The sequence below is a fragment of the Nycticebus coucang genome, chromosome 13 (genome assembly GCF_027406575.1).
Source record: "Nycticebus coucang isolate mNycCou1 chromosome 13, mNycCou1.pri, whole genome shotgun sequence".
In the NCBI taxonomy this organism is placed as follows: domain Eukaryota; kingdom Metazoa; phylum Chordata; class Mammalia; order Primates; family Lorisidae; genus Nycticebus; species Nycticebus coucang.
In genome coordinates this window covers 82020756-82045546 of record NC_069792.1, presented here as the reverse complement: position 1 = coordinate 82045546, position 24791 = coordinate 82020756, and the positions used below count along the sequence as shown (strand labels likewise).

General features: G+C 35.4%; 1 protein-coding gene across 1 annotated transcript in view; it reads right to left on the bottom strand.

Annotated features, from left to right (window-relative positions):
• The window catches only part of MTBP (MDM2 binding protein), a 68309-nt gene that overhangs the window by 18962 nt on the left and 24556 nt on the right, over nt 1–24791 (bottom strand). The window contains exons 12-15 of the mRNA XM_053559298.1: nt 16155–16328; nt 10133–10240; nt 2516–2677; nt 475–592 (exon numbers count right to left, since the gene is read on the bottom strand). Coding sequence (XP_053415273.1) covers nt 475–592; nt 2516–2677; nt 10133–10240; nt 16155–16328 — 562 coding nt within the window. The remainder of the gene's footprint in view (nt 1–474; nt 593–2515; nt 2678–10132; nt 10241–16154; nt 16329–24791) is intronic.

Sequence of the window (24791 nt, the reverse complement as noted above, 5' to 3'; positions counted from 1 at the left end):
GGCATGGTCCGCTAAGCTATACAGCAAAATGTTCACTGTGAAACCTGGAGAGTAGGAACACAAGGCAGAGAAATACGAGCAGAAGGTATCCCCCTATACTACAACTCTAAACTGAATATATCTCATAAACATAACTTAAGGATTAAGAAAAAAATGAGTTCATTTAAAAATACTGAGCTATGGAGGCTGAGGTGGATGGACTGCTTGAGCTTAGGAGTTCAAGACCAGCCAAAGCAAAAGTGAGACTTCATTTCTAAACATAGATGGGTGTTGTGATGGGCACCAGTAGTCCCAGCTATTTGGGAGGGTGAGGCAAGAGGATAGCTTGAGCCCAAGAGTTTGAGGTTGTTGTGACATTTGACGCCACAGCATTCTATAGAGGCGACAAGGTGAGACTCTATCTCAAAAATAAAAAACAAAACTCCCTAAAAAACCGCACTGAGCTACGTCATGCTTTATTACAAATTTAATTACCTAATTTTTTGTTTAGCTTTTTTGAAAGTTTCCAAATTTTGAAGAACATGCCTTTCTGGCCACTCCAGAGTATTGGTCTCCATTAGACTTGAGCAATCAGGTTCTACTGGACTGAAATCTACAAAGAAAAGAAATACACATAAGTAGTGAAAAGTATTAACATATTGTGTTTTTCTATATAAAAATATATATTTATAGACATATACATCTGTGTGTGTGTGGGTATAAAGGCATGTTGGGTTAGTTATACAATACTTACCATAAACATCTAAGAAAGACCTCTCTGATGGCCTGAACTATTCAATATCCATAGAAAAGTTCATTGGAAATAGAAATAAAATATCTCCTCATAATGAAAGTTATGAGTTTTTCAATTCCAAAAATTGAATTAGCATTACTAGGACTCATGTACAATAAAAGTATAACTTTGTTATTTTTAGGGAAATTAGATCTAAATGAAAAGAAGGCAATTCTGTAGAGAATATATTGAATATAGCATGAGATTTTCATATTAGCGACAGGAATACACCCAAATAGACTGAAAATTTTCATCTCTCTCAAAAAGAGATAGCCTTTTCTTCAAAAGTATAATAAAAAATAATAAATAACTTGGCCGGGCACATTGGCTCACACCTGTAATCCTAGCACTCAGGAAGTCCAAGGTGGGTGGATTGCCTGAGCTTATACCTTCGAGACCAGTCTGAGCAAGAGTGAGACCCTGTCTCTAAAAATATATCTGGGTGTTGTGGTAGGTGGTATAGTCCCAGCTACTTGGGAGGATGAGGCAAGAGAATCGTTTGATCCCAGGAGTTTGAGGTTGCTGTGAGCTATGACGCCATGGTACTCTACCACGGGCGACAAAGTGAGACTCTATCTCAAAATAAATAAATAAATAAATAACTTAAGTTGCTTTCATGTAAAGGCTGCTTTAGAAATAATTATCACTCATCTACCAATGTAGGATGCCTTAACATCTTTCAAATTACTAACATCACATGATATTTTACTACTAATAAAATACTGTATGTAAGGGTATGCTTATCTTTCTAGCTAATATGCTGCACGGAACTAACACCCAAATAGACTGAAAATTTTCATCTCTCTCAAAAAGAGATAGCCTTTCCTTCAAAAGTATAATAAAAAATAATAAATAACTTGGCAGGGCACATTGGCTCACACCTGTAATCCTAGCACTCAGGAAGGATTAGCTCAGTGAGTGGGGTGCTGGCCCTATGTACCAAGGTGGCGGGTTCAAACCTGGCCCCGGCCAAACTGCAACAAAAAATAGCCTGACGTTCTGGAGGGTGCTTGTAGTCCCAGCTACTCCGGAGGCTGAGGCAAGAGAATTGCCTAAGCCCAAGAGCTGGAGGTTGCGGTGAGCTGTGACACCACGACACTCTACCAATGGCAATAAAGTGAGACTCTCTCTCTTAAAAAAAATAAACATAAAAAAAATTGCCCTGTATATTTAAAACTGTCAGGCAATCTTCAAATGGTTTCTTATTAGATCTGGAAAAGCTTCTCTATACTCAAATTCATCACAATAATAGAATCCAGGAAAAGAGTAAGAAATCTAATTAAATATTGAAACAATTTCCTGCTCCCTCAATGAAGTCTGTTCCTGACCTAACGAAGGCAAGTCTGGAGAATCTTACCATACATAGTTTTATGTCTATTAAATTTACTGTGTAGATTTTGCTTCCCTCAATTTATGAAAATACAGCTTAATAGAAATCCAAACATTATAGCAGCTTAGTAAGACTCATGAGAGAGATCACTTTGAAATGCTTCTACCTCTTCTCAAAAACAATTATACTCAACATATTTAATGAAAGAAGTCACCAGCAAATTTATAAAGTATAAATGATGATAAATACAGTTTACCACACATACATGCACACTCGTATATATAAATACATATTATTAACTTTAAAAAATACATTTTGATATGACAATCATTTTATACATTTTAATAATAATAACTCATAGATGCACATGCACAAAAAAAGAAATTAAAATTTAAAGTAACAAAAAAATTTACCATTTAAAATACTAGAAGTTTTAATTCTGCCTGTCTTTCTTCGCATTTTGGGGGGAATAACAGCATCAAAATGATGAAAAAAGCGTTCCCTTGTGAGTATTAACAGACTTTTGAGTTCAGCAACAGAAAGTGTTTCAGGCTGCTTTGCCAACTTTCTTCTTTCTGTAAGACAAATCAATACAATTAACTATATAACTGTTATTTTAATGCCACTCTGGAGCTCATTTACTAATCTTTTATGGAAAATATTTTCAAAACTAAAACAAGTAAGTATCTCCAGGAAATCGACATTCCTATGTAGGCCTCCTTTCAATTTAATTCTAATTGTAGATAATGAGAGAATTTCCAGTTATGTGAGATAAACAGAAATAAACTGTTAATAAATAAGTTGGTAAATAATAAAGACAAGTTTACAAAAGTTATACTCATGCTTATGTGAAAATAAAACCTGTTAGACTTTTCGTTAAATATAGTAGCTTGGCTACTTCTTTTCTTTTCCCATATCTAAAATCATAGCAAAGGAATAAAAAGGGTCAACAAAAGAAGAAAAGAGAAATAATGATACTTTTCAACAAATTTTGCAAGTAGAAATGACAGTGGAATGGTAACTGGGTCAGAAGAGCAGAGGAAGAATCATTTTGGGTGCCTGCAAAAAGGCACTACACAGGAGTAGGGGCAGATGGCGTGAGGTGTTGGACTAAATAAAATGGGACAGGATAGACAACAAGCAGTTAGAACCCAGAGCCACCCTCTCCCCACCACACACACCCTACCCTCAGGCTCAGCCCTCACAGCCACTTAACTCTCCTTTCATTTATTTATTTATTTTATGTTTTGCAGTCCCAAACCATGGGACATTAGGTACACTGAAAGGTGGTATGAAGCTTGGAGTTAAAATGAATTAAATAATAGTCTATAAACAGGTCGAACTCAAAGCCCTGCTGCTGAAAAGCTAGCTGCCACAAATGCCTAACTGGAAAGATCAAAGGACTCTCCTTTTGAGAAACTCAACACCCTCAGAGAAAAAAGCTCTAGTGATACTGGGGTAGAATAAGGGTAGGAGTTCATGAATAAAATATTGAATTATCACCTTCACACTACTTGCAGCTTGCCAGATATATAGATTAGAGGTAGGCATTTAAGACTTACAATTTAAAACAGGCTGAACAGAAAACTATTACCAGACCTTTAAGGCAAGGCATTGAAGGGACTGGTGGCTTTTCATTTTCCCAGCCTTGTCTATAAGGATTTGATTCAGTAACATTTCCTGCTTCCCTTATTTTCCTATCACTCACTGAACTAGTCAGGAACAAGGCGTGGTCTGATCAGACCCTTCTTCTCTTTCCTTTGAGCTAGCAAGTCTTCAGGATGTATGCTTTCCATAATGTGGGAAGAGATCTTCTCATGTGCAGTTGATCTGCAGTTGCCTAGCTCTGATAGCCATTTAGTGGCTGGTTCGATTCTGGGTGTATGTATGAGAAAGCTAACCTGGTCCCAGACTTAAAAAGCCTGTCTTTCAGTCTAACTCTCATCTATAATTTATTTTCATCTGTGTATCTTAGGTTCATTTCTCAACTGCTTCCAACACTTGGAGGAAAAGTGAAACTCTGGTTGGAGCTTATCTCCCAACAGCTTCTTTATTGGGACCGCAAGCTAAAAAACATCCAGGATCAAAAAGAGAGACTAAAGCAAATGATGAGAAAAAAGGAGCTCAGCAGAAAAAAAATCTATTGGAGGGAACACAAGAAAGTTTGCTATAATTCTCTCACAGAAATAAGTTTTGCTTCCACAAAACAAGTACAGGATGCTTTGATAAAGGAATCATCAATGAACAAGGAATGACTAAGCACACAAGAGCTCAAATTTCAAAAATTCCATAAAAGAGCTGCAAAATAAAATGGAAGATAACCTACAGAAACCAGAAGAAAAAAAAAAGTAACAGTATATAAATAGCAAAGAAATAAGTATTTTGTCCAGAGAGTCAATATATAACTAATAAGAGTTCTCGAAAGAAGAAAATGGGAGAAAGTGACTAAAGGGATAAGTAAAGGAAAATTTTCAGACTTAAGGATGTGAATTTTCCATTTAAATGGCCCATCAGGTATACAGCTCAATAACTAGGGGAGGTGGAGGAGAGTGAGAGATACACACATTGACTCAGAGCAACACTTCTAGAGAGAAAGCTTCTGAAAATAGTTTCTAGGAAAGGCGTAAAAATAAAACAAAAGTAGATCACCACAAAGAATAAGAATAGTATTAAATTTCTAAACATAAACACAGTGGAGTAGAAGACAATGGAGCAATGTCCTTAAAACTCTGAGGACAAATGATTTTCAACCTAAGATTATGCCAGTCAAGGAAAGATATTTTCAAACATGCAAAACTAAAAAAATTTACTGAAGAAGCTACTGAAAGATAAGCTCCAAACAAACAAAGAAGTGATCTAAGAAAAAGGAGAATATGGGGTCTAGGAAAAAGGAGATTCCAGAAGAAGAAAAAAGGAAAGAGAAAAATTCAAAATACTAGCAAGTCTAAGAAACAATCACTCCATAACTGAACAAAACATGAAACATTCTGGGAAAAAATTAATAGAGAAATAAAAAGGAACTCATGTGTTTTAATACATGATGAATGTTAATGACAGGAATATAGAAGTGTTAGAGCCACTGGAAAAACATATTTTGTCTAAAGACTAGGCAAATTAAAAACAAATAAGGTGAGGGGCAGCGCCTGTGGCTCAGTGAGTAGGGTGCCAGCCCCATATACCGAGGGTGGCGGGTTCAAACCTGGCCCTGGCCAAACTGCAAAAAGTAGCTGGGTGTTGTGGCGGGCACCAGTAGTCCAAGTACTTGGAAGGCTGAGGCAAGAGAATCGCCTAAGCCCAAGAGCTGGAGGTTGCTGTGAGCTGTGACACCATAGTACTCTACCGAGGGCAACAAAGTGAGACTCGTTTCAAAAAAACGAACAAAAAAAATAAGGTGATAATCAACCATAAGAAAACCAAGGGATTATATAAGTAAATCATCATTTATTACATGACTCAGTGGTAAATTTATTCATGTACTTATTACTTTGATAAAAAAATATTTCATTTTCAAATACCTCTAGACTAACAACATTTTCGTCTACGATAAAATAGTAACCTATAAATTCATAGAGAATTCAATTTAACAAGCATTTACTGAGAACTTGCTGCCTGAAAAGCACTGTGCTGTGCCCTTAGACACAGGTTTAAAGCATATCAGATTTATGTACTACCTGAGGTCAGCACATAAATAATGCAAGAGAGTAGGATAAGGAGGAGGCAATCAGTGTCAAAGTTCTGCTTCAGATAGGCAGCTCTGTAACATGTGGCTCCCTAAAATCCAACCTTCCCAATGTGGACCTTGGGTCCTTCCAGATCTTACCCATGATAAGTATTAATAACATGATTTCTGCAGTCAAGAACATTAGTTAACAGTAAAATGAGAGTTGTAATAAATTCTTCTTCTACTATAATACATCTCCCCAGTGAGAAGAAAAACAAAGCTTCATTGTTTTTATATTTTCTGAACAATCTGCTGGGAGCCATTCCAAAACAAAAAGCTATCAATGATTTGCTTTCACCTGAAAGAAATTAGCCTCTACATTTTTACTTATGCTAAAAATACATTCAAATCTCAACCTGACCTATACTTCTTAAAGCTGTCAAATACATCATAATTTGGAAAGCATGGTAAGAATTCATATGAACCTTCATAATTGAGAAATAGACAAAACAGATAAAATTTAAGAGTGTTATGAGGATAGTTTACCTAGGCAAAACATAACTGCCACACAAATAAATGTGTATATAAGTGGCAGATAAATATTTGGGAGAAAAATACTGAACTAAGGTCTAAAAATGAGTCAGCAAAACAATGACAGATTCCTATAAAAGCTAGTAATAACTAAGGACTAATTTATTAAAGAATATGTAGAAGTACAATATCTAAAGGAATCAGCAGACTGAGCAATCAGGTTTGCAATGGGTCTATAAATTAAAAAAAAGATGCAGGGAGCTCAGAGTACTGGCCAAAACAAAATGACAATACTGCTATTTGATATTTATTTTACATCATACTGAGCAGTTATTTATTTAGAAATTATTCAGCAATCTTAAACATTTTTTGAACAAGCAGTCTAATGAGGTATTTGATATCTCCAAAACCAAAAGTTGTAAATTACCAAAAAACTAGGTAAAATATAAATTATAAGCTTATAAATTTTAAATATCATCATTTAAAAATTCATCTTTTTAATATTTTAAAAATAAAGTAAAATTAATAAAAATAAACTAGTCTAAAAAATGAATACCTAACATACTTGATTTCATTCTAATGTTAATTTAGAAAAAAAGGTTCTTCCATAGTGTCATTGTGAGTGTATTTTTGTGTAAACTTTTCTAGCTGTTCTTTCTAATTCAGTACTATTGAGGGAAATCATGGAAAGATAGTAATAAATCTATTCAATATTTTCTTGATAACTTTAAGAAATCTTTTCTAACAAGTTTTGCTTTTCTATAAGAACTACAGCCTTTGATTGACATCAAATCACTGATTTTTTTCACAGAAAATTGTTCCCATTACATCCTTTAGTTTTCATTATGTAAAAATGAATTAATTATACCAATGTAAATACTTTTCTATTCATGTTTCTTTTTCTTGAGAATCACTAAAGTAGATGCTCAAAACATGTTTACATTGGAAACTCTTCTTGCTGTCATTTTCCTCTGCCTTATGATATAGGAATCCTAAACAGATGCATCTTTGTCCCAAGATTTTTAATCCAGTATTAACTCTCAGATTTGTTCAGAGAGATTTGTTCAGCAAGTATTTTCATTATAATGGATTAAGTGGATCATTAATTGGAATCAAGATTTAATGCTTCAGATTGCAAACTGGCTCTTACATGGATATGCCCAGCTATTAGCTCTAAGACCTTTAATTTCAGGTCCCATGCTTACCCTATGCCAAATGTAGTGGCATCCCTAGAGCTGTGCATATTTCTTCAGTCATTTCTGTACCCTCCCTCCCCCTGCTTGCCCTCCCCTTTCATTCACACCTCTCGGCAGCAACCTAGTTATAGCTGTCAGTATTTCTCTTCCCATCGAACCAGGAAGGATAGCCCTGCTGGGATTAATTCTTCTCTTTTCCCAAAGGAGAGATGCACCAGCTTCAGAGAGCTCTCTGCTCTTCCACTCTGACAGTTTTTTTCTGGTTAGAAAGGTAAGAAAGAGGGGTGAATGAGAAAGACCTGCAGAGGCTCATAGCAAAAAAATCAGAGCCTGAGGGTTTTTGGCAGGGATAAAGTCAAAAAGTGAATAATGTATTTCACCATGTATAATGTACATGTTTTTACCAAAATTTTTAAGGGGAAAATAAGGATGCACATTATACATATGTAGTTTGGCTCAGGAGCAGTGGAGCCCAGTGGGCCTTTAGTGCCCTTCTGCCTGGACTTGCTGGGCACACAGGGTTGTAGGCTGGGAGGATCCAGTAGGAGCAGTCTGAAGAGGCCTTCCCCCAGCATCATGAACAAGGGAGGGGGTGGCAGTGGGGCTGGCGAGACGCACTGGGCAGGGCCAAGGCCTGAGGCCCAGCCATATGGTGAGAACAGGGAGCCCTGAGCAGGCTCAGGCTGCCCGTGGGCCGAGTGAGGTCCACAGTCCCAGACATGGAGGAGAAGGAAGGACTCCTGGGAGTATCTACAGATAAGTACATGATCTGAACGTTTACCAGGGGAACATTAGCCTTCCCTAGATATGTCTTTCCTGACCAAGAGCTGGCCACTTTCTCAAGGACAATTTTCTTGGAAGTTTGGGGCAAAATGTGGGTGCTCACTATACATAGGAGTACCTCATACACAGCAAAGTGCAGTAATGCTCTGGCTAACATGTAAAATAACACTGCATATCCACAAAAATACTGATTTTTTAATATTTTTTCTTTTGGTTTTGGCTTGTACTACCTTTTGTTGAAACTGATTTGCCTTTCTAATTAAATTGTCCTTGAACAAACATCATTTTCTTGGTGGAAAAAAAAATCAATAGTTAAGAGGAGCTAAAGACTACATAATTAGCCTGGCTTTGCACAACTTCAAGTTTATAATCCTTGCATGAATTATAGAGACCAAGTATTCTAAAATCATCTTCAATTGAGTAAAACAAGCTACTGAATGTAAAATATTTAAAAAAACGTTTTTTAAAAAAGGAATGATAGTTTTTATTATAATTTTAATATATAATTTAAATATTTTCTTCTGTGTGTAACTATGGAGGATTTACAATTTGAAACAATTTCTCATTCATTCTCTCACTATGTACCAGTGATTTGTTTAAAGTAAGTTCATATTAGGCAATAATGAACACAAAATTTGTGTGTCAATGTGAAAATAGTTTTATAGGTGAGTTAACTCATTCACTTTTTTCCCCACAACATTAAAGGTTAAAAATATTATGACTGATAACCAAATTAACAATAAGAGGAAAAACATTCAATTAAGAGCATTTTTATTTATTTCCAGACATTACACACATTTTGGTCATATAATTTCTTTTTGTACATTTTAAGTAAAGGTTATAAATGTACCCTTAACCCTAAGAGTGTGTAGTTGTACCCACTGGGTGTGAATTAACCTATCCTACTTAATTTCCATTGAGTTTTACTTCCACATGTGCACATAAGTGTTGATCAACTAGTTCCAATTTAGTACTAAGTACATGTGGTAAATTTTTCCATTTTTGCGATACTTCACTTAGAAGAATGATCTCTAGTTCCACCAGGTTGTTACAAAACATACTAGAATACAATATTTCTTTTATGGTTCAGTACTCCTTGGTATTTAAATGCCACATTTTAATAATCCATCATGTATTGATGGGCACTGGGGTTGTTTCCACATTTTGGGGATTATAAATTGTGCTGCTATAAACATCCAAGTACAAATGTCCTTTTTCTCCTTTGGATAAATATATCATAGTGGGATTGCTGGATCAAATGGTAGTGTTAATTTTCTGAATAAGGAAAATCTTAATGCCAACTTTACTCAAGATGTCAAATGTTCTTAGTTTTATTGATGATCATGATTAAAGACCAAGAATCAATGTTCAAATTAACACATTAATTGCACTGGGACTTGCATTTTTTTTCTATTAGCAGTGTACCTGCTAAAAAAAATACCTGGTACCAGTCCTTGTGCTATCAAAAATATATAAAGAGAAATATTCCAAAGAGATCTATATTAAACAGAATAATAAAATTTATGTAACTATTCTAGCATACAGCTAAAATCAAAGTTTGAAGTATAAAACTTGCCTGGTGAAATACTTTTGTGAATGTTAACAGTGTTGTACAAATACATACTAATATTATGAATCTGATAAAAATAAAGTTGAAGCTATCTTCTTGTGATCATGGTATCTCCCCTGCCAGGTAAGTATGAAGCTATCTTCTCCAAACCACCTCTATCAGAAAGACTTTTTTAAATGAGTTTCATATCTAAAAAACAAAGTATGTAAGAAAAACTGCAAGTAAAGATGGTTTGTCTGAAGGAGTCAACATTGTTATAGTAGGATGAGATGAATAAATTTTTACTTACTCAGGCATTCATTCAAAGCCAAAACTTGAACATTACCTAGCTGTTTTTCTCTCTGTACAACCTGTTCCCCAGAAAAATGGGGAAGTGATGATAAGTCAAAAGGAAAGCCTAAGAAACAGAAAAAAGTGAACATTAAAGAAGGTCTATGCCAATAATTAACATTCAGTTCCTAGGAAATGTGTTATAACATGTATTAACAAAATAAGTAAATCATTTACCTCTCTTGATCTTATACGTTTCAAAATAAATAATAAAAATAATTAAGCAGCAAAAAATAAGCATACTAAATTATTTTACATTTTAAGCACTGACCTGGTTCTTAAATTGAGGGAATTTAGAAAGCAAAGACCAATTTTCTGAATAACGTTTTCTTCTGTCTGCTAAGAATTCACAGATGGAATATGTATGGCAGATAGTCTCTAAAGATATTCTCTCTCAAACCACACCTCCTGTTATTCCTCCTCATGCCGTCCTTTCCTCAAGGGATCTAGGTTAGACTTGTGTACTAGATGGTCTCAGGATAGGCTTAGATTGAGTCTCTCCTCCACTTTCTTCCTGCCCATAGTTCTCAGAGTAACTGCAGACGGCACTGGAATGTACTATCTTGAGATAGAAAGGAACTTCCCAGAATGCTTGGGCTTTCCTCCTGCGCCCTAAAAACAAGGTGTTCATCAGAGTTTTGCCCAGTGAGTTGCTTGGATCTGGAAAAGTATATAATCCCAGATGGGTTCCTTCAGCTGTGGCTTAAGTGGGGAACACATAGCCAAGACTCCATCTGTCTTGGGAAGCTTATGTCTTAGAAGAACAGCTCAGTTTTATATGAATATTTTCTGTCACACTGGACTCCAACAAATTGGTAACCAGTGCAGGGTGGACCTAAACAGTATCCTAGGATGCAATGTGCATTTAGACTCCTATTCCTGATGGTTGGAACTGTGGTGACTTTTGCAATTCTCCACACAATGGGAGTCCTTCAGGAATAGTAATTACCAAACCTGATTTGTATTATGTAACAAATGAGGTATGGTGAAAATGAAAATGAGTAACTTTTGGGCTGTGACACAGAAAGCCTTGCAGCTTCTTAAAACAATAGTTAAGGAAGTCAGCAACCAAGTAAGAAGTCAGACTATCCTGACACCATGACATTGTGAGGAAGCTCAAGCTAGCCATGAGGAAAGGACCTGTGGAGAGAAAATCAGCCCTCATGTATTCCAGCCATCCTAGCTCAGGCACCAAACATGAGAGTGAAGAAGGTATCTTGGACACCAAGCCTTGTGGAATCGTCAAATGGAGGGGGTGGCAGTGGGACTGACGAGGTGCGCTGGGCAGGGCCAAGACCTGAGGCCCAGCCATATGGTGAGAACAGGGAGCCTTCATAGCTATATGTCACTATGATTGTTTTTATACACTATGGGATATCAAAATAGAACATTCAGCTAAATCCATTTAACCTACAGGGTCACAAGAGATAATAAAAAATTGTTTTTAAGCTAAATGTGGGATAGTTTTGTCATGAAGCAACAGATAACCAAAACGCAGAGCTTAGGATGAGAAGAGAAAAATGGGCAATAAAATAGAACGAGAGGCTTGAGAGTAAGTAAATAATAAATGACATAGAAAACTAATATGTGTTTCAAAAGGAAAATACTAAAAACTTAATTTTTTTTTTAATTGTTGGGGATTCATTGAGGGTACAATAAGCCAGGTTACACTGATTGCATTTGTTAGGTAAAGTCCGTCTTGCAATCTTGTCTTGCCCCAAAAGCTGTGGCACACACCAAGGCCCCAACCCCCTCCCTCCTTCCCTCTCTCTGCTCTTTCTTTCCCCACCCCTCCCTCCTTCTTTCTCTCTCTGCTCTCCCCTTCCCCCACCCCCAACGTGACCTTGTCATTAATTGTCCTCATATCAAAATTGAGTACATAGAATTCATGCTTCTCCATTCTTGTCATGCTTTACTAAGAATAATGTCTTCCACTTCCATCCAGGTTAATACAAAGGATGTAAAGTCTCCATTTTTTCTAATGGCTGAATAGTATTCCATGGTATACATATACCACAGCTTGTTAATCCATTCCTGGGTTGGTGGGCATTTAGACTGTTTCCACATTTTGGCGATTGTAAATTGAGCTGCAATAAACAGTCTAGTACAAGTGTCCTTACGATAAAAGGATTTTTTTCCTTCTGTGTAGATGCCCAGTAATGGGATTGCAGGATCAAATGGGAGGTCTAGCTTGAGTGCTTTGAGGTTTCTTCATACTTCCTTCCAGAAAGGTTGTACTAGTTTGCAGTCCCACCAGCAGTGTGTAAAAGTGTTCCCTTCTCTCCACATCCACACCAGCATATGCAGTTTTGAGATTTTGTGATGTGGGCCATTCTTGCTGAGGTTAGATGCTATCTCAGGGTGGTTTTGATTTGCATTTCTCTAATAGATAGGGATGATGAACATTTTTCATGTTTGTTAGCCATTCGTCTTATTTAGAGAAGGTTCTAGTCATGTCTCTTGCCCAATGATATATGGGATTGTTGGCTTTTTTCATGTGGATTAATTTGAGTTCTCTATAGATCCTAGTTATCAAGCTTTTGTCTGATTGAAAATATGCAAATATCCTTTCCCATTGTGTAGGTTGTCTCTTTGCTTTGGTTGTTGTTTCCTTAGCTGTACAGAAGCTTTTCAATTTAATGAAGTTCCATTTGTTTATTTTTGTTGGTATTGCAATTGCCATGGCAATCTTCTTCATGAAGTCTTTCCCCAGACCAATATCTTCCAGTGTTTTTCCTATGCTTTCTTTAAGGATTTGTATTATTTTGTGCCTTAAATTTAAGTCCTTTATCCATCTTGGATCAATTTTTGTAAGTGGGGAAAGGCGTAGGTCCAGTTTCAGTCTTTTACATATGGATGCCCAGTTCTCCCAACACCATTTATTGAATCAATAAATGGTGTTGGGAGAACTGGGCATCCAGTTCTTTCCCCCAAGGTATGTTCTTGTTTGGTTTATCAAAGATTAGGTGGTTGTAAGATGTTAGTTTCATTTCCTGGTTTTCTATTCGATTCCAAATGTCCATGTCTCTATTTTTGAGCCAGTACCATGCTGTCTTGACCACTATGGCTTTGTAGTACAGACTAAAATCTGGTATGGTGATGCCCCTAGCTTTATTTTTATTACTAAGAACTGCCTTAGCTATCTGGGGTTTTTTCTGGTTCCATACAAAACACAGAATCATTTTTCCCAAATCTTGAAAGTACAATGTTGGTATTTTCATAGGAATGGCATTGAATAGGTAGATTGCTTTGGGAAGTATAGACATTTTAACAATGCTGATTCTTCCAATCTATGAGCATGGTATGTCCTTCCATTTGTTAATATCCTCTGCTATTTCCTTTCTGAGGATTTCATAATTTTCTTTATAGAGGTCCTTCACTTCCTTTGTTAGGTATATTCCTAGGTATTGCATTTTCTTTGAAACTATAGTGAAGGGAGTTGTGTCCTTAATTAGCTTCTCATCTTGACTGTTATTGGCATATACAAAGGCTACTGACTTGTGGACACTGATTTTATATCCTGAAACATTACTGTATTTTTCGATGACTTCCAGGAGTCTTGTGGTTGAGTCTTTGGGGTTCTCTAAGTATAAGATCATGTCATCAGCAAAGAGGGAGAGTTTGACCTCCTCTGCTTCCATTTGGATTCCATTTATTTCCTTGTCTTATCTAATTGTATTGGCTAGAACTTCCAGCACTATGTTGAATAGTAAAGGTAACAGAGGACAACCTTGTCTGGTTCCAGTTCTAAGAGGAAAAGCCTTCAGTTTTACTCCATTTAGTAAAATATTAGCTGTGGGTTTGTCATAGATAGCTTCAATGAGTTTTAGAAATGTGCCACCTATGCCTATACACTTCAGTGTTCTAATTAGAAAAGGATGCTGGATTTTATCAAATGCTTTTTCCACATCTATTGAGAGGATCATGTGATCTTTATTTTTGCCTCTGTTAATACGGTGGATAATGTTTATGGTCTTGCGTATGTTAAGCCAGCCTTGCATCCCTGGGATGAAACCTACTTGATCATTATGAATGACTTTTTTGATGATAAGCTGTAATCTACTGGCTAGGATTTCGTTGAAAATTTTTGCATCTATATTCATGAGTGAGATTGGTCTGAAAGTCTCCTTTTTGGTTGCGTCTTTTCCTGGTTTTGGTATCAGGGTGATGTTTACTTCATAGAACGTGTTGGGGAAGATTCCTTCCTTCTCAATTTTTTGGAATAATTTCTGCAGTACAGGAATAAGGTCTTCCTTGAAGGTTTGATAGAATTCTGGAGTGAAGCCATCTGGACCTGGGCATTTTTTTTTTGTTGCTGAAGCTTTTTTATTGTTTCTTTAATCTTGGTGCTTGAAATTGGTCTGTTCAGGAGCTCTATTTCTGCCTGGCTAAGTCTAGGGAGAGGGTGTGATTCCAAATATTGACCCATTTCCTTCACATTGTGAAATTTCTGGGCATAGTTTCTGGTAGTATTCAGAGATGATCTCTCGTATCTCTGTGGGATCAATTGTTATTTCCCCTTTATCATTTCTGATTGAGGTTACTAGAGATTTTACTTTTCCATTTCTCGTTAGTCTGCCCAATGGTTTATCTATTTATTTTTTCAAAAAACCAGCTCCTTGTTTCATTAATTTTCTGAATGATTCTTCAATTTTCAATTTCATTGATCTCTGATTTGATTTTGAAGATTTCTTTTCTTCTACTAGGTTTAGGGTTAAGATTGTTTTTCTTTTCCCAATTCCATAAGACGGCTTGTGAGTTTGTTGATGCGCTCTCTTTCTGTTTTTTGAATGTAGGCATCTAAAGCGATAAATTTTCCTCTCAAAACTGCCTTTGCAGTATCCCACAGGTTTTGGTAGCTTGTGTCTTCATTATTGTTATACTCAAGGAAGTTAACGTTTTCCTGTTTTATTTCTTCCTGCACCCATCTGTTATTCAACAGAGATTGTTTAATTTCCATGCCTTTGTGTGGGGTCGAACGTTTTTGTTATAGTTGAGTTCCACCTTTAATGCCTTATGGTCTGAGAAGATACAAGGTAAAATTTCAATTCTTTTGATTCTGTTGATATTTGTTTTATGCCCCAGAATATGATCAATTTTGCAGAATGTTCCATGAGGTGATGAGAAGAATGTATATTCTTTATCTTTGGGTAGGAGTGTTCTATATGCGTCTATCAAGCACAGTTGTTCTAGGGTCTCATTTAAATCTTTTATATCTATGTTTAATTTCTGTTTAGAGGATCTGTCCAGCTCTGTAAGAGGAGTGTTAAAGAGCCCTGTTATTATGGTATTATCGGATATAATATTCCTCAGACTGAGTAAGGAACTGTTTCAAGAATCTGGGAGCATTTAAATTGGGTGCATATTTAGAATTGAAACGTCTTCTTGTTTTATTTTTCCCTTGACCAATATAAAGTGACCATCTTTGTCTTGTTTGACTTTAGTTGCTTTAAATCCAAATGTATCTGAAAATAAGATTGCAACTCCTCTTTTCTTCTGAATTCCATTTGCCTGAAAAATTGTCTTCCAACCCTTGACTCGTAGTTTTAATTTGTCTTTTGAAGCCAGGTGTGTTTCTTGCAGACAGCAAATGGATGGCTTGTGTTTTTTAATCCAGTCAGCCAATCTATGTCTCTTCAGTGGGGAATTCAAGCCATTAACATTTATTGACATAATTGATAAGTGTGGTATAAAAACTTAATTTTTATAATTGAAGTCTGGACATAGTAAATTTTACTAGGAATATTGTAAAAAGAATTAACTTTGCACTCTAAATTGTAAAAGTTAAGTGTTATATATTAAAGTATAAACAGATCCTATAAGTTCGAGTAAAGATTAATTAATGTTTAATCTATTAAGAATAGATTTTGGGAAAAATAAGTTCATTAGATGTCTAATATTTCTTCAACCTAAAACCATAAAAGTTATTCACATCTATGAACAAAAATAAAAATGTTTTTCTATTTAACGTGAATACTTACTCAATTTGGCTTCTTCTGTCTTTGTTTTCATCTTTTCATGAATTAAACTGAGTACAAATGAGCCGTTGATCTGGTTTGCTGAGTGAATCAGTGTAGCCTTACATTTACCATTGCCATTACCTTGTAACAAGAGATAATAGCTAGAACACTCTCCTTTCACTTCAACATCTGGAACTAAACACATACCATAATCTTATTAGATATATAAAAATTCAGCATACATGACAGAGCATACATTTGACCTACAGGATATAATGAAATTTCTATATTACTTAAAAACAAGCTGGCTTAGTACTGGGCTAATGGTTTTTCAGTTAATTGAGAAAGCTGCAAAACAGAGAATCATAACAAACATTATTCTCACAAGCATAAACCATTTATTTTATAGTAAATCTATGTGTATTCATTCATTAACTTTTGATGTAGCACGCTACTAGGATTCCAAGGTATATTTCTGACATAGTAAAATTAATAATGTATCAACTATTATTTCCAATTCCAATTTCTTTGAAGTGGAATAAACTGACTTGTACAAACAAGCACAACTTAATTTGTGGGAGTAGAAGTGTACAGCCATTACTTGAGAGTAGCTTTTTGCTTCTTGCATTGAGTATCCATGTGTTTTACAAAGGGAGTGGAGAGCTTTCATTAATCTAGCATGCCAGTTACATGAAGGTCACTTAAGACAGCTTCTAATATATTTTAAAAGCAAATCAAGTGAGGGTTATAGTAAAGGTTGAAGAAAAACTGTAAGGCCTTTGAGATTAAAAATAGAAGTAGAATGCTTTTTGTTGAAGATGGTGAATTGAACATAAGCATTTGTATTCACTATTTCTTAAAATTCCACTAAATAAGAATAAAGAAATTTTTAAAACAGCATAAATCTACAAGGACTAATATCTGGCAGAAGAGACAAAAGCAACTAAAATTTGAAAGCAGGAAAGTGTATGAACAATTTTTTAACAAACTTCCATCTCTCAAGTGCTAAGCCAAGAAAAGCTGCAGAGAAAGCCCTGAAGCAACATAATTTAAAATGCAAACATCCTTGAGAGGCTCTAGAACTGGGGCCCCAGACAGCACTGGAAACAGAATGAAGACAGGATAGAAAGATAGATTGAAAGTCAGCCTGAGAAGTACTCAAGCCTCTGATTTCAACAACTGCCTTTGCCCAGCTGAGAAGACCAGGGTTTATTCTCTGGAGAAAGTAAAACAAAGTACCTCTGGCTGGGAGACATAAGACAGAGTTGAGGGTTAGAGTCTTAAACTGATTATTAGTGAATCTAAGTAAATGCTTACCTTTCTATGCAGAAGAATCTGCATAACTTCCAGAATTTTAAAAGCCAGATACCAGAATGGAATCTTTCCATTTTAGAAATATGGCCAGTTCCAGAAGAAAGACTAACAAATCTAAACATTGAGGGTCACCTAAAGTAATATCCCACTGAGGTCACCCCCAAATGAGGACCACAGTCATTAAGCTTTACCCCTATGCCAAATTTTTCCAAGCAACTTTCTTTTCTTTCTTTCTTTTTTTTTTTCTGGTTCACTCACATATTTATTTATTTATGGTTCTCTGGTTCCACATTTTTTTTTATTAAATCATAAACACATAGATCATGTATACATTAATGGATTTATGGGGTACAATGTGCTGATTTCATATAGAATTAGGAACACTTATATCACACTGGTTAATATATACCTCATCTCGTTTACTTATTAAGACTTTATACTCTATACTAATAGATCTGACATGTACCCTTGCATTATGCACCATAGGTGTGATCCCGCCATTTACCCTCCCTCGATCTAAACTCCCCCTCCCCTCCTAACCCCCCCTCCTCCCTCCTTTATCCTGGGCCATAGTTGTCATCTATTCTTCATATGAAAGTGTGAATGATTGTAAATTGGTTTCATAATAGTACTGAGTATACTGGATATTTTTTCTTCCATTCTTGAGATACTTTACTAAGCAGGGTACGTTCCAGCTTCATCCATGTAAACGTAAGAGGTAAAGTCTCCAATTTTTAATGCTGCATAGTATTCCATGGTATACATATACCACAATTTATTAATCCATTCATGGGTTGATGGGCACTTGGGCTTCTTCCATGACTTGGCTATTATGAATTGAGATGCAATGAACAATCTGGTGCAAATATCTTTGTTATAAAGCGATTTTTGGTCTTTTGGATATACATCTAGTACAGGAATTGCAGGATCAAATGGCAGGTCTACTTTTAGATCCCTGAGTATTCTCCATACTTCTTTCCAAAAGGGATGTATTAGCTTGCACTCCCACCAGCAGTGCAGAAGTGTTCCCTTTTCTCCACATCCACGCCCACATCTGTAGTTTTGGGACTTTGTTATGTGAGCCACTCTTAACTGGAGTTAGATGATATCTCAAAGAGGTTTTTTTTTTTTTTTTTGGTCGGGGCTGGGTTTGAACCCGCCACCTCCGGCATATGGGACCGGCGCCCTACTCCTTGAGCCACAGGCGCCGCCCTCAAAGAGGTTTTGATTTGCATTTCTCTGATGATTAAAGATGATGAGCATTTTTTCATGTGTCTGTCTTCTCTTTTTTCAGAGAAGCTTTTGTTTAAGCCCCCTGCCCACAATGAAAGGGGATTACTTGTTCTTTTCTTACAGAGTTCTTTGTGGATTCAGGTTATCAAACCGTTGTCAGAAGCATTACCTGCAAATATCTTCTCCCATTCTGAGGGCTGTCTGCTTGCTTTACTTACTGTGTTCTTGGCTGTGCAGAAGCTTTTTAGTTTGATCAGGTCCCAGTAATTATTTTTGGTTGTTGCTTCAATTGCCTGGGGGGTCCTCCTCATAAAGTATTCTCCCAGGCCAATTTCTTCAAGTGTTTCTCCTGCACTCTGTTCAAGAATCTTTATAGTTTCATGCCTTAAGTTTAAATCTTTTATCCAATGAGAGTCAATTTTTGTTAATAGTGAAAGGTGTGGGTCCAGTTTCAGTCTTCTACAAGTTGCTGGCCAATTCTCCCAGCACCATTTGTTAAATAGGAAATCTTTCCCCAAATTTATATTTTTGATAGGCTTATCAAAGATCAAATGACGTTAAATGACTAGGTTCATCTCTTGGTTCTCAATTCTGTTCCATACATTTACCTCTCGCATTCCATAAACATGTTTCATTGAAAGTTCCTCCTTCCTGGTCATTCTTCTTGTTCTCTTTCCAATCTAATATTGTGTTTTCAGTCTTCTTTACTGGCCCCTTCAAACCTTCAGGCATCTTGCTTTATTTGGGGGTCTTGCTTCATTTTCCCACAGTCAAATATCCTCTATAGGTGAGCACATTTGCTCCTGACTGCACCAATCTAAAGCAAAATATTAGTTTAGTGAAAGTCATCTCCTACAAAAAATATTTATGTCTCTATTTTCTATAAATTTATTTAGGGTTTATTGGGATGGTAGGATGAGAAAGTGTATGGACCCACTCCCCAGAAACACAAGCACAACTGGTATAAATATCCCAAGGGTATATAGCAAAGGAAGCATTTATTAAAGAATATACTAAGATTAGGTAAAAACTGTTAAGAGTCTATAACAATTTGACCATGACCTACTTTCCAACCCCCTCCCAACTCAGGTGGATGAAAATTCCAATGCAAGCAGGTTAAGAGGCAGGCTGCCAACATTTCTCATCCCCTCAAATCTGAGTTGCCTCAGCTAAATTCCTTATAAGCATGATGCATTCACAGACTCTTTTCCTTCATGTAACTTCCACTCATAGGCTACAGTCTCTGCCTTAGAATAGGCGAGTTGAGAAAAGCAAGAGCTAACTGTCCTTACATAAGCTTATTCACGAGCAGAAGCTCTACACTGGGAGAGGTAAATAAAGACTACCAGAAGCTACCACTCAGGCCCAGTCACCAAAGCAGCAACTCAGAGATTTTGCCCAGGAAAAGAGACCTTAAGAAAAGAGAGCTGTAAACTCTTCCTAAAGAAAGTGACTTTATCTGAAATAAAGTATCCTCAAGTTTAAGGCTAAAGGTAGTCTCAAAAACAATAGAAATGTAGTAATAAGGAAATAAAGGAGGTTGGTAGTTCACTTAATTAAGAAAAAAAGCAAAAGGCATGGTTCATTAGAGAGAATCCTGAAAGAGCTAAGAGCCGTCCCTGTGTCAGAACCCAAGTCAAAGACTAGCCCCCAAAACTACTCCAATTTAACTGGATCAGCAATTTAAATGGTTGTGCAACAATTTAGGCCCTTCAACCTGTGTGCTGCAGCATACTTGCTTGCCATGAGAGATCTTAGTTTAGTATCGAAAACTTTTAAAGGTCATTAAATTATTTTCTAAAGAAGTTCAAAGCACAGTAAATGTATTATTTTGTTTACTTTATTATTATTTTCCATCAACATAATTTAAGTGTGCCCTGGAAATTTTACTATAGGTTCAAGCTGCAATGAGATAAAAAATGTTGAAAAACACTGCTCTAGGGCAATGTCAGTAACAAAAAAGCAATGAATTGGCAATCAGTAGACTAGCAGCTGGATGTAATACCAAACGAGGCAGACAAGAAAGACATCAGGGAAAGAGAAAGCGAAAAACAGTCCTTCCAAAACCACTGTTAAGAGTGAGTAAGTAATCTTAGGATGAGTGTGAACCTGCCACATTGAAGGCTGCACCTCTGAGGAGTGACATCAAAGCCTGTATACTGTGGAACAAATAGACTACATTACATAAGTCTAGCCAATTCACAACACAAACAACAAAAACAAACCTAGCAAAAGGAAAGGAATCATTAACCAGTGGCCACCATGTATTACCAAAATGTCATTTTCATCCAAAAATTGTTAGACATGAAAAGAAATAGTAATGTGTGATACATACACAGGGGAAAAAGTAGGTGACAGAAAAATGCATGTGCCCAGAAGTCAGACATAACAAAAATTTCAAAGCAAATATAAATATGCTCAAAGAACTAAAGGAAACATACTTAAAGAAGAAAATAAAGCAATATAAATAAAAAGACAGATACTATAAAACAAAAATAAAATGAAAATACTAGATTAGAAAAATACAATCACAATAGGATGAAATTAAAAACTAATAGAAAAAAGAGGAAACCCGGTCTCAGATATACACTCAAAATAATTTTAAACCTGTACATCTGTATTCACAGTGGCACTAGTCACAATAGGCCCAAGTGTCAATAGCCCAGATGTCCATCCACTGATGTGTGAATAAATGAAATATGTATATCTAAATAATGGAATATTATTCATTGATAAAAAGAATGAAGTACTGGTACATACTACAACATGGACGAACCTTGAATAAATATATTCTTATATAATAATTAAAAATCACTAAGTGAAAGAAACTGGTCATTAAAAACTAAACATTCTATGATTACACTTATGTGAAATGTCCAGAATAATCAAATCTACTAAAATAGATTCATTGCGCAGGGGTAAGGGAAGGGATGGGTGGTAGGAAGGGGAAACCACTGCTAATGGGTATGAATTTCTTTCTGAGGGAGATGAAAATATCCCAAAATTGACTGCAGCAATGGTTACACAACTCTGTGATTATATGAAAAACCACTGAGGTATATACGTTAAATAGGTAAAATGTATGGCATATAAATTATATTTCAATAAAACTTTTTAAAATTTATCTTAGGAATTTAAAGTTCTGTTCACAAAAGAAAAATGTTTTTATAGTAGACAACCACACACCAAATATAAAAAGCATATACAACCACGTATATGTATATATAGAATTTTATTTATATATGTGTGTGTGTGTATATATATATATATATACACACACACATATACACAAACACATACACATATACCCTAAAAATACTAAGGAAAAAAACTACTGTAATCGCATTACAATAGTAACAGCTTATTTCATAGATACGAAACTATTTATTTCATAAACTCATAGTTACAAACTATCTCTCCAAACAATCATGCAATTAGACTGCAACAGAGATATTAATCCTGGTGATAAACAGCAGTTTTAGACAAAGAATTTAAAGAAAGGTTATTAGAAAGGACAAACATTTGTTAATAGCTTTATCTGAAACTAAGGTTTACCAAAAAAAAAAAATTAGTGACCTCAATATAGTTGAAATCTTAGCACTTTGCCAATTCAAGTGATACGTGTCTTTTCAGTATGACATCCCTTCCAAATTTATTTAAAACCCCATCACCTTTGTTAGTATTTCAATCACTGAAGCCTATACTGACAAAAATCATATGTTCTTCAAAAGTAAAATATTTACTTTAAGGAATTCCATTAGCCGTAATGACTGTGTAGTCATTTAAAAAATGTTCCAGATTTGGCAGGTGTTAACTGAAAACTTTATTAAATATGTTTCATGTAAACATTGCAGAGAGAAACAGATGTACAATTAGCATAGTTATTCTATTCTCATCACTCCTCATAAAGAAATAAGGAGATAAGAATCTAAAAGGAAATTTCTTTCTAATTTGAACTTCCTGTTTACACATACTTATCAACTAATAAAAAAAGCCTAATAAAAGGCTTGCATATCCCTTCTCCATGGAAACCATACATACATTTTGGATATACTATATAGATAAAATAGAAGAAGCAGAAACAAGTTTTTGGTTACTGAACCAAATTTCACAAATAACATATAATAAAATCTTACATTATTATTAGGTTTTCATTAGCAAATAAATTCTTATATAATAATTAAGTCATATTCTATGTCAATAGATGTCTTAGTGGTTCTTAAAACCCTACAACATTCCTTATTTTTTTTTTTAACAGTGACACAATATGAAAATAAAATTATACTAATCTAAAGAGAAAATACAAATATCCCAGGACAACTGGGGAAACAGGAGATTCTGGGTAAGTGAAAATTCTGACTTATGAATAATTTATATGCTCCTTAAGAAATGGCAAAACAGGCAGCACACATGGCTCAGTGGGTAGGGCATACACACAGGCAGGTGGGTTTGAATCCAGCCTGGGACAGCTAAGCAACAATGACAACTGCAACAAAAAAACAGTCGGGCCTTGTGGCAGGTGCCTGTAGTCCCAGCTACTTGGGAGGCTGAGGTAAGAGAATCACTTAAACCCAAGAGTTTGAGGTTGCTGTGAACTGTGACACCACAGCACTCTACCGAGGGTGCCATCATGAGACTTGTCTCAAAAAAAATAGATAAATAAAAGAAATGGTAAAATAATATAATCAATTATTTTAATAATCACACTAAAATTTAAACAATAAAATAAAATCTAGCCTTCAATGTAGGCATCTTAGAAGACTATCCTCTTTTCAACAATGATATCACTGTTTAATTCCAGACTCAACTTTCAGACATTCCTTAGCACCAAAAGGAACAAGAAAAAATAATCAGTCTAATTACTTTATATTCATAAAGCATCTTCCAAAATATATCACTTAGTTGGGCCCCCCACCTTATTCAACAGACTAAGTTCTGAACTATTTAGCATAAAACTTAGCTTCCACTGATACCATCCAAGAAAATGTGACTCAATTCTAAAAAGAATGTAAAATGCTTAAAAATGACAGTACGATTGAATAGGTATATATATGAAGCTTCCTACTGTGGAAACAATAAAATCAAAAGGATTAATATATTCCACCATGACTATTTTAAATAAATAACATTAGAATGATAAATTGCATACACTTTCTCTCATTTATAATATAGTAAAATACACAATTTGAAAGCTACAATGAATAGAGAGGCTAGTCAAAAGATATTTCAAGATATTACTCATTTTTATGAACAATAATTTCTTACTTATTCTACAGACATAGAAAGCATGCAAGACTGGACAGAGTAACAAATAACCTACTGCAGAGTTTACAAAGCGTTTACCTTCAATACCAATGTGATTCAAACAAATTAGAGATACAATAAGCAAGTATTATCCCCATTTTCTAGACAAGGAATTAAAGGCCCAAAGAAATGTTTTAAACCCTTTTTTAGCCTCAAAACATCTGAAGAACTTTCTTCAGTGATTCTCTAGCTTAAGGTTGAAGAGAGTACCACCTAGGGCAAAGGTCTCCAGTCCTGGATGCACTTTTGAATTACCTGGGATACCTTTACAAACTATTGATGACATGGGTCTACTTCAGACATTTGGATTGCATTGTTCTCAAGTGAGGCCCAGCTATTTTTTTTTTTTTTTAAATAACTGTTAAGGTGATTCTAACTTGTAGCTAATCACTGAACTAAAGAGAAAACAAAACTCTGCCTTCAGGGAAAAGGACCTTCAGGTGATTCTTACAAAAAAACTAAAGATCTTTAATGAGGTATAATTTACATGTTATATTTACATCCGTACCTACACATATTAAAGTCTAACTTGACAAATTTACAGAAATTTATAGAATTGTATATTCATCACTATAATCCAGTTTTGGAAAACTTCCATCACAATTTTCTGTCAATCTCCCTCCTACCCATGGTCTTGGATAACTGCTGATCTGTTTTCTGTCGCCTATTCCTTTTATAGAAATTTCATATAAACAATCACACAATAAATATCTAATCTTTTTTAGGTACAATCCAAACCTTTCATGCTTTTTCACTGCTAAGGAGTATTCCATTACATAGGAAAAAAATCAAATTTGTTTATCTATT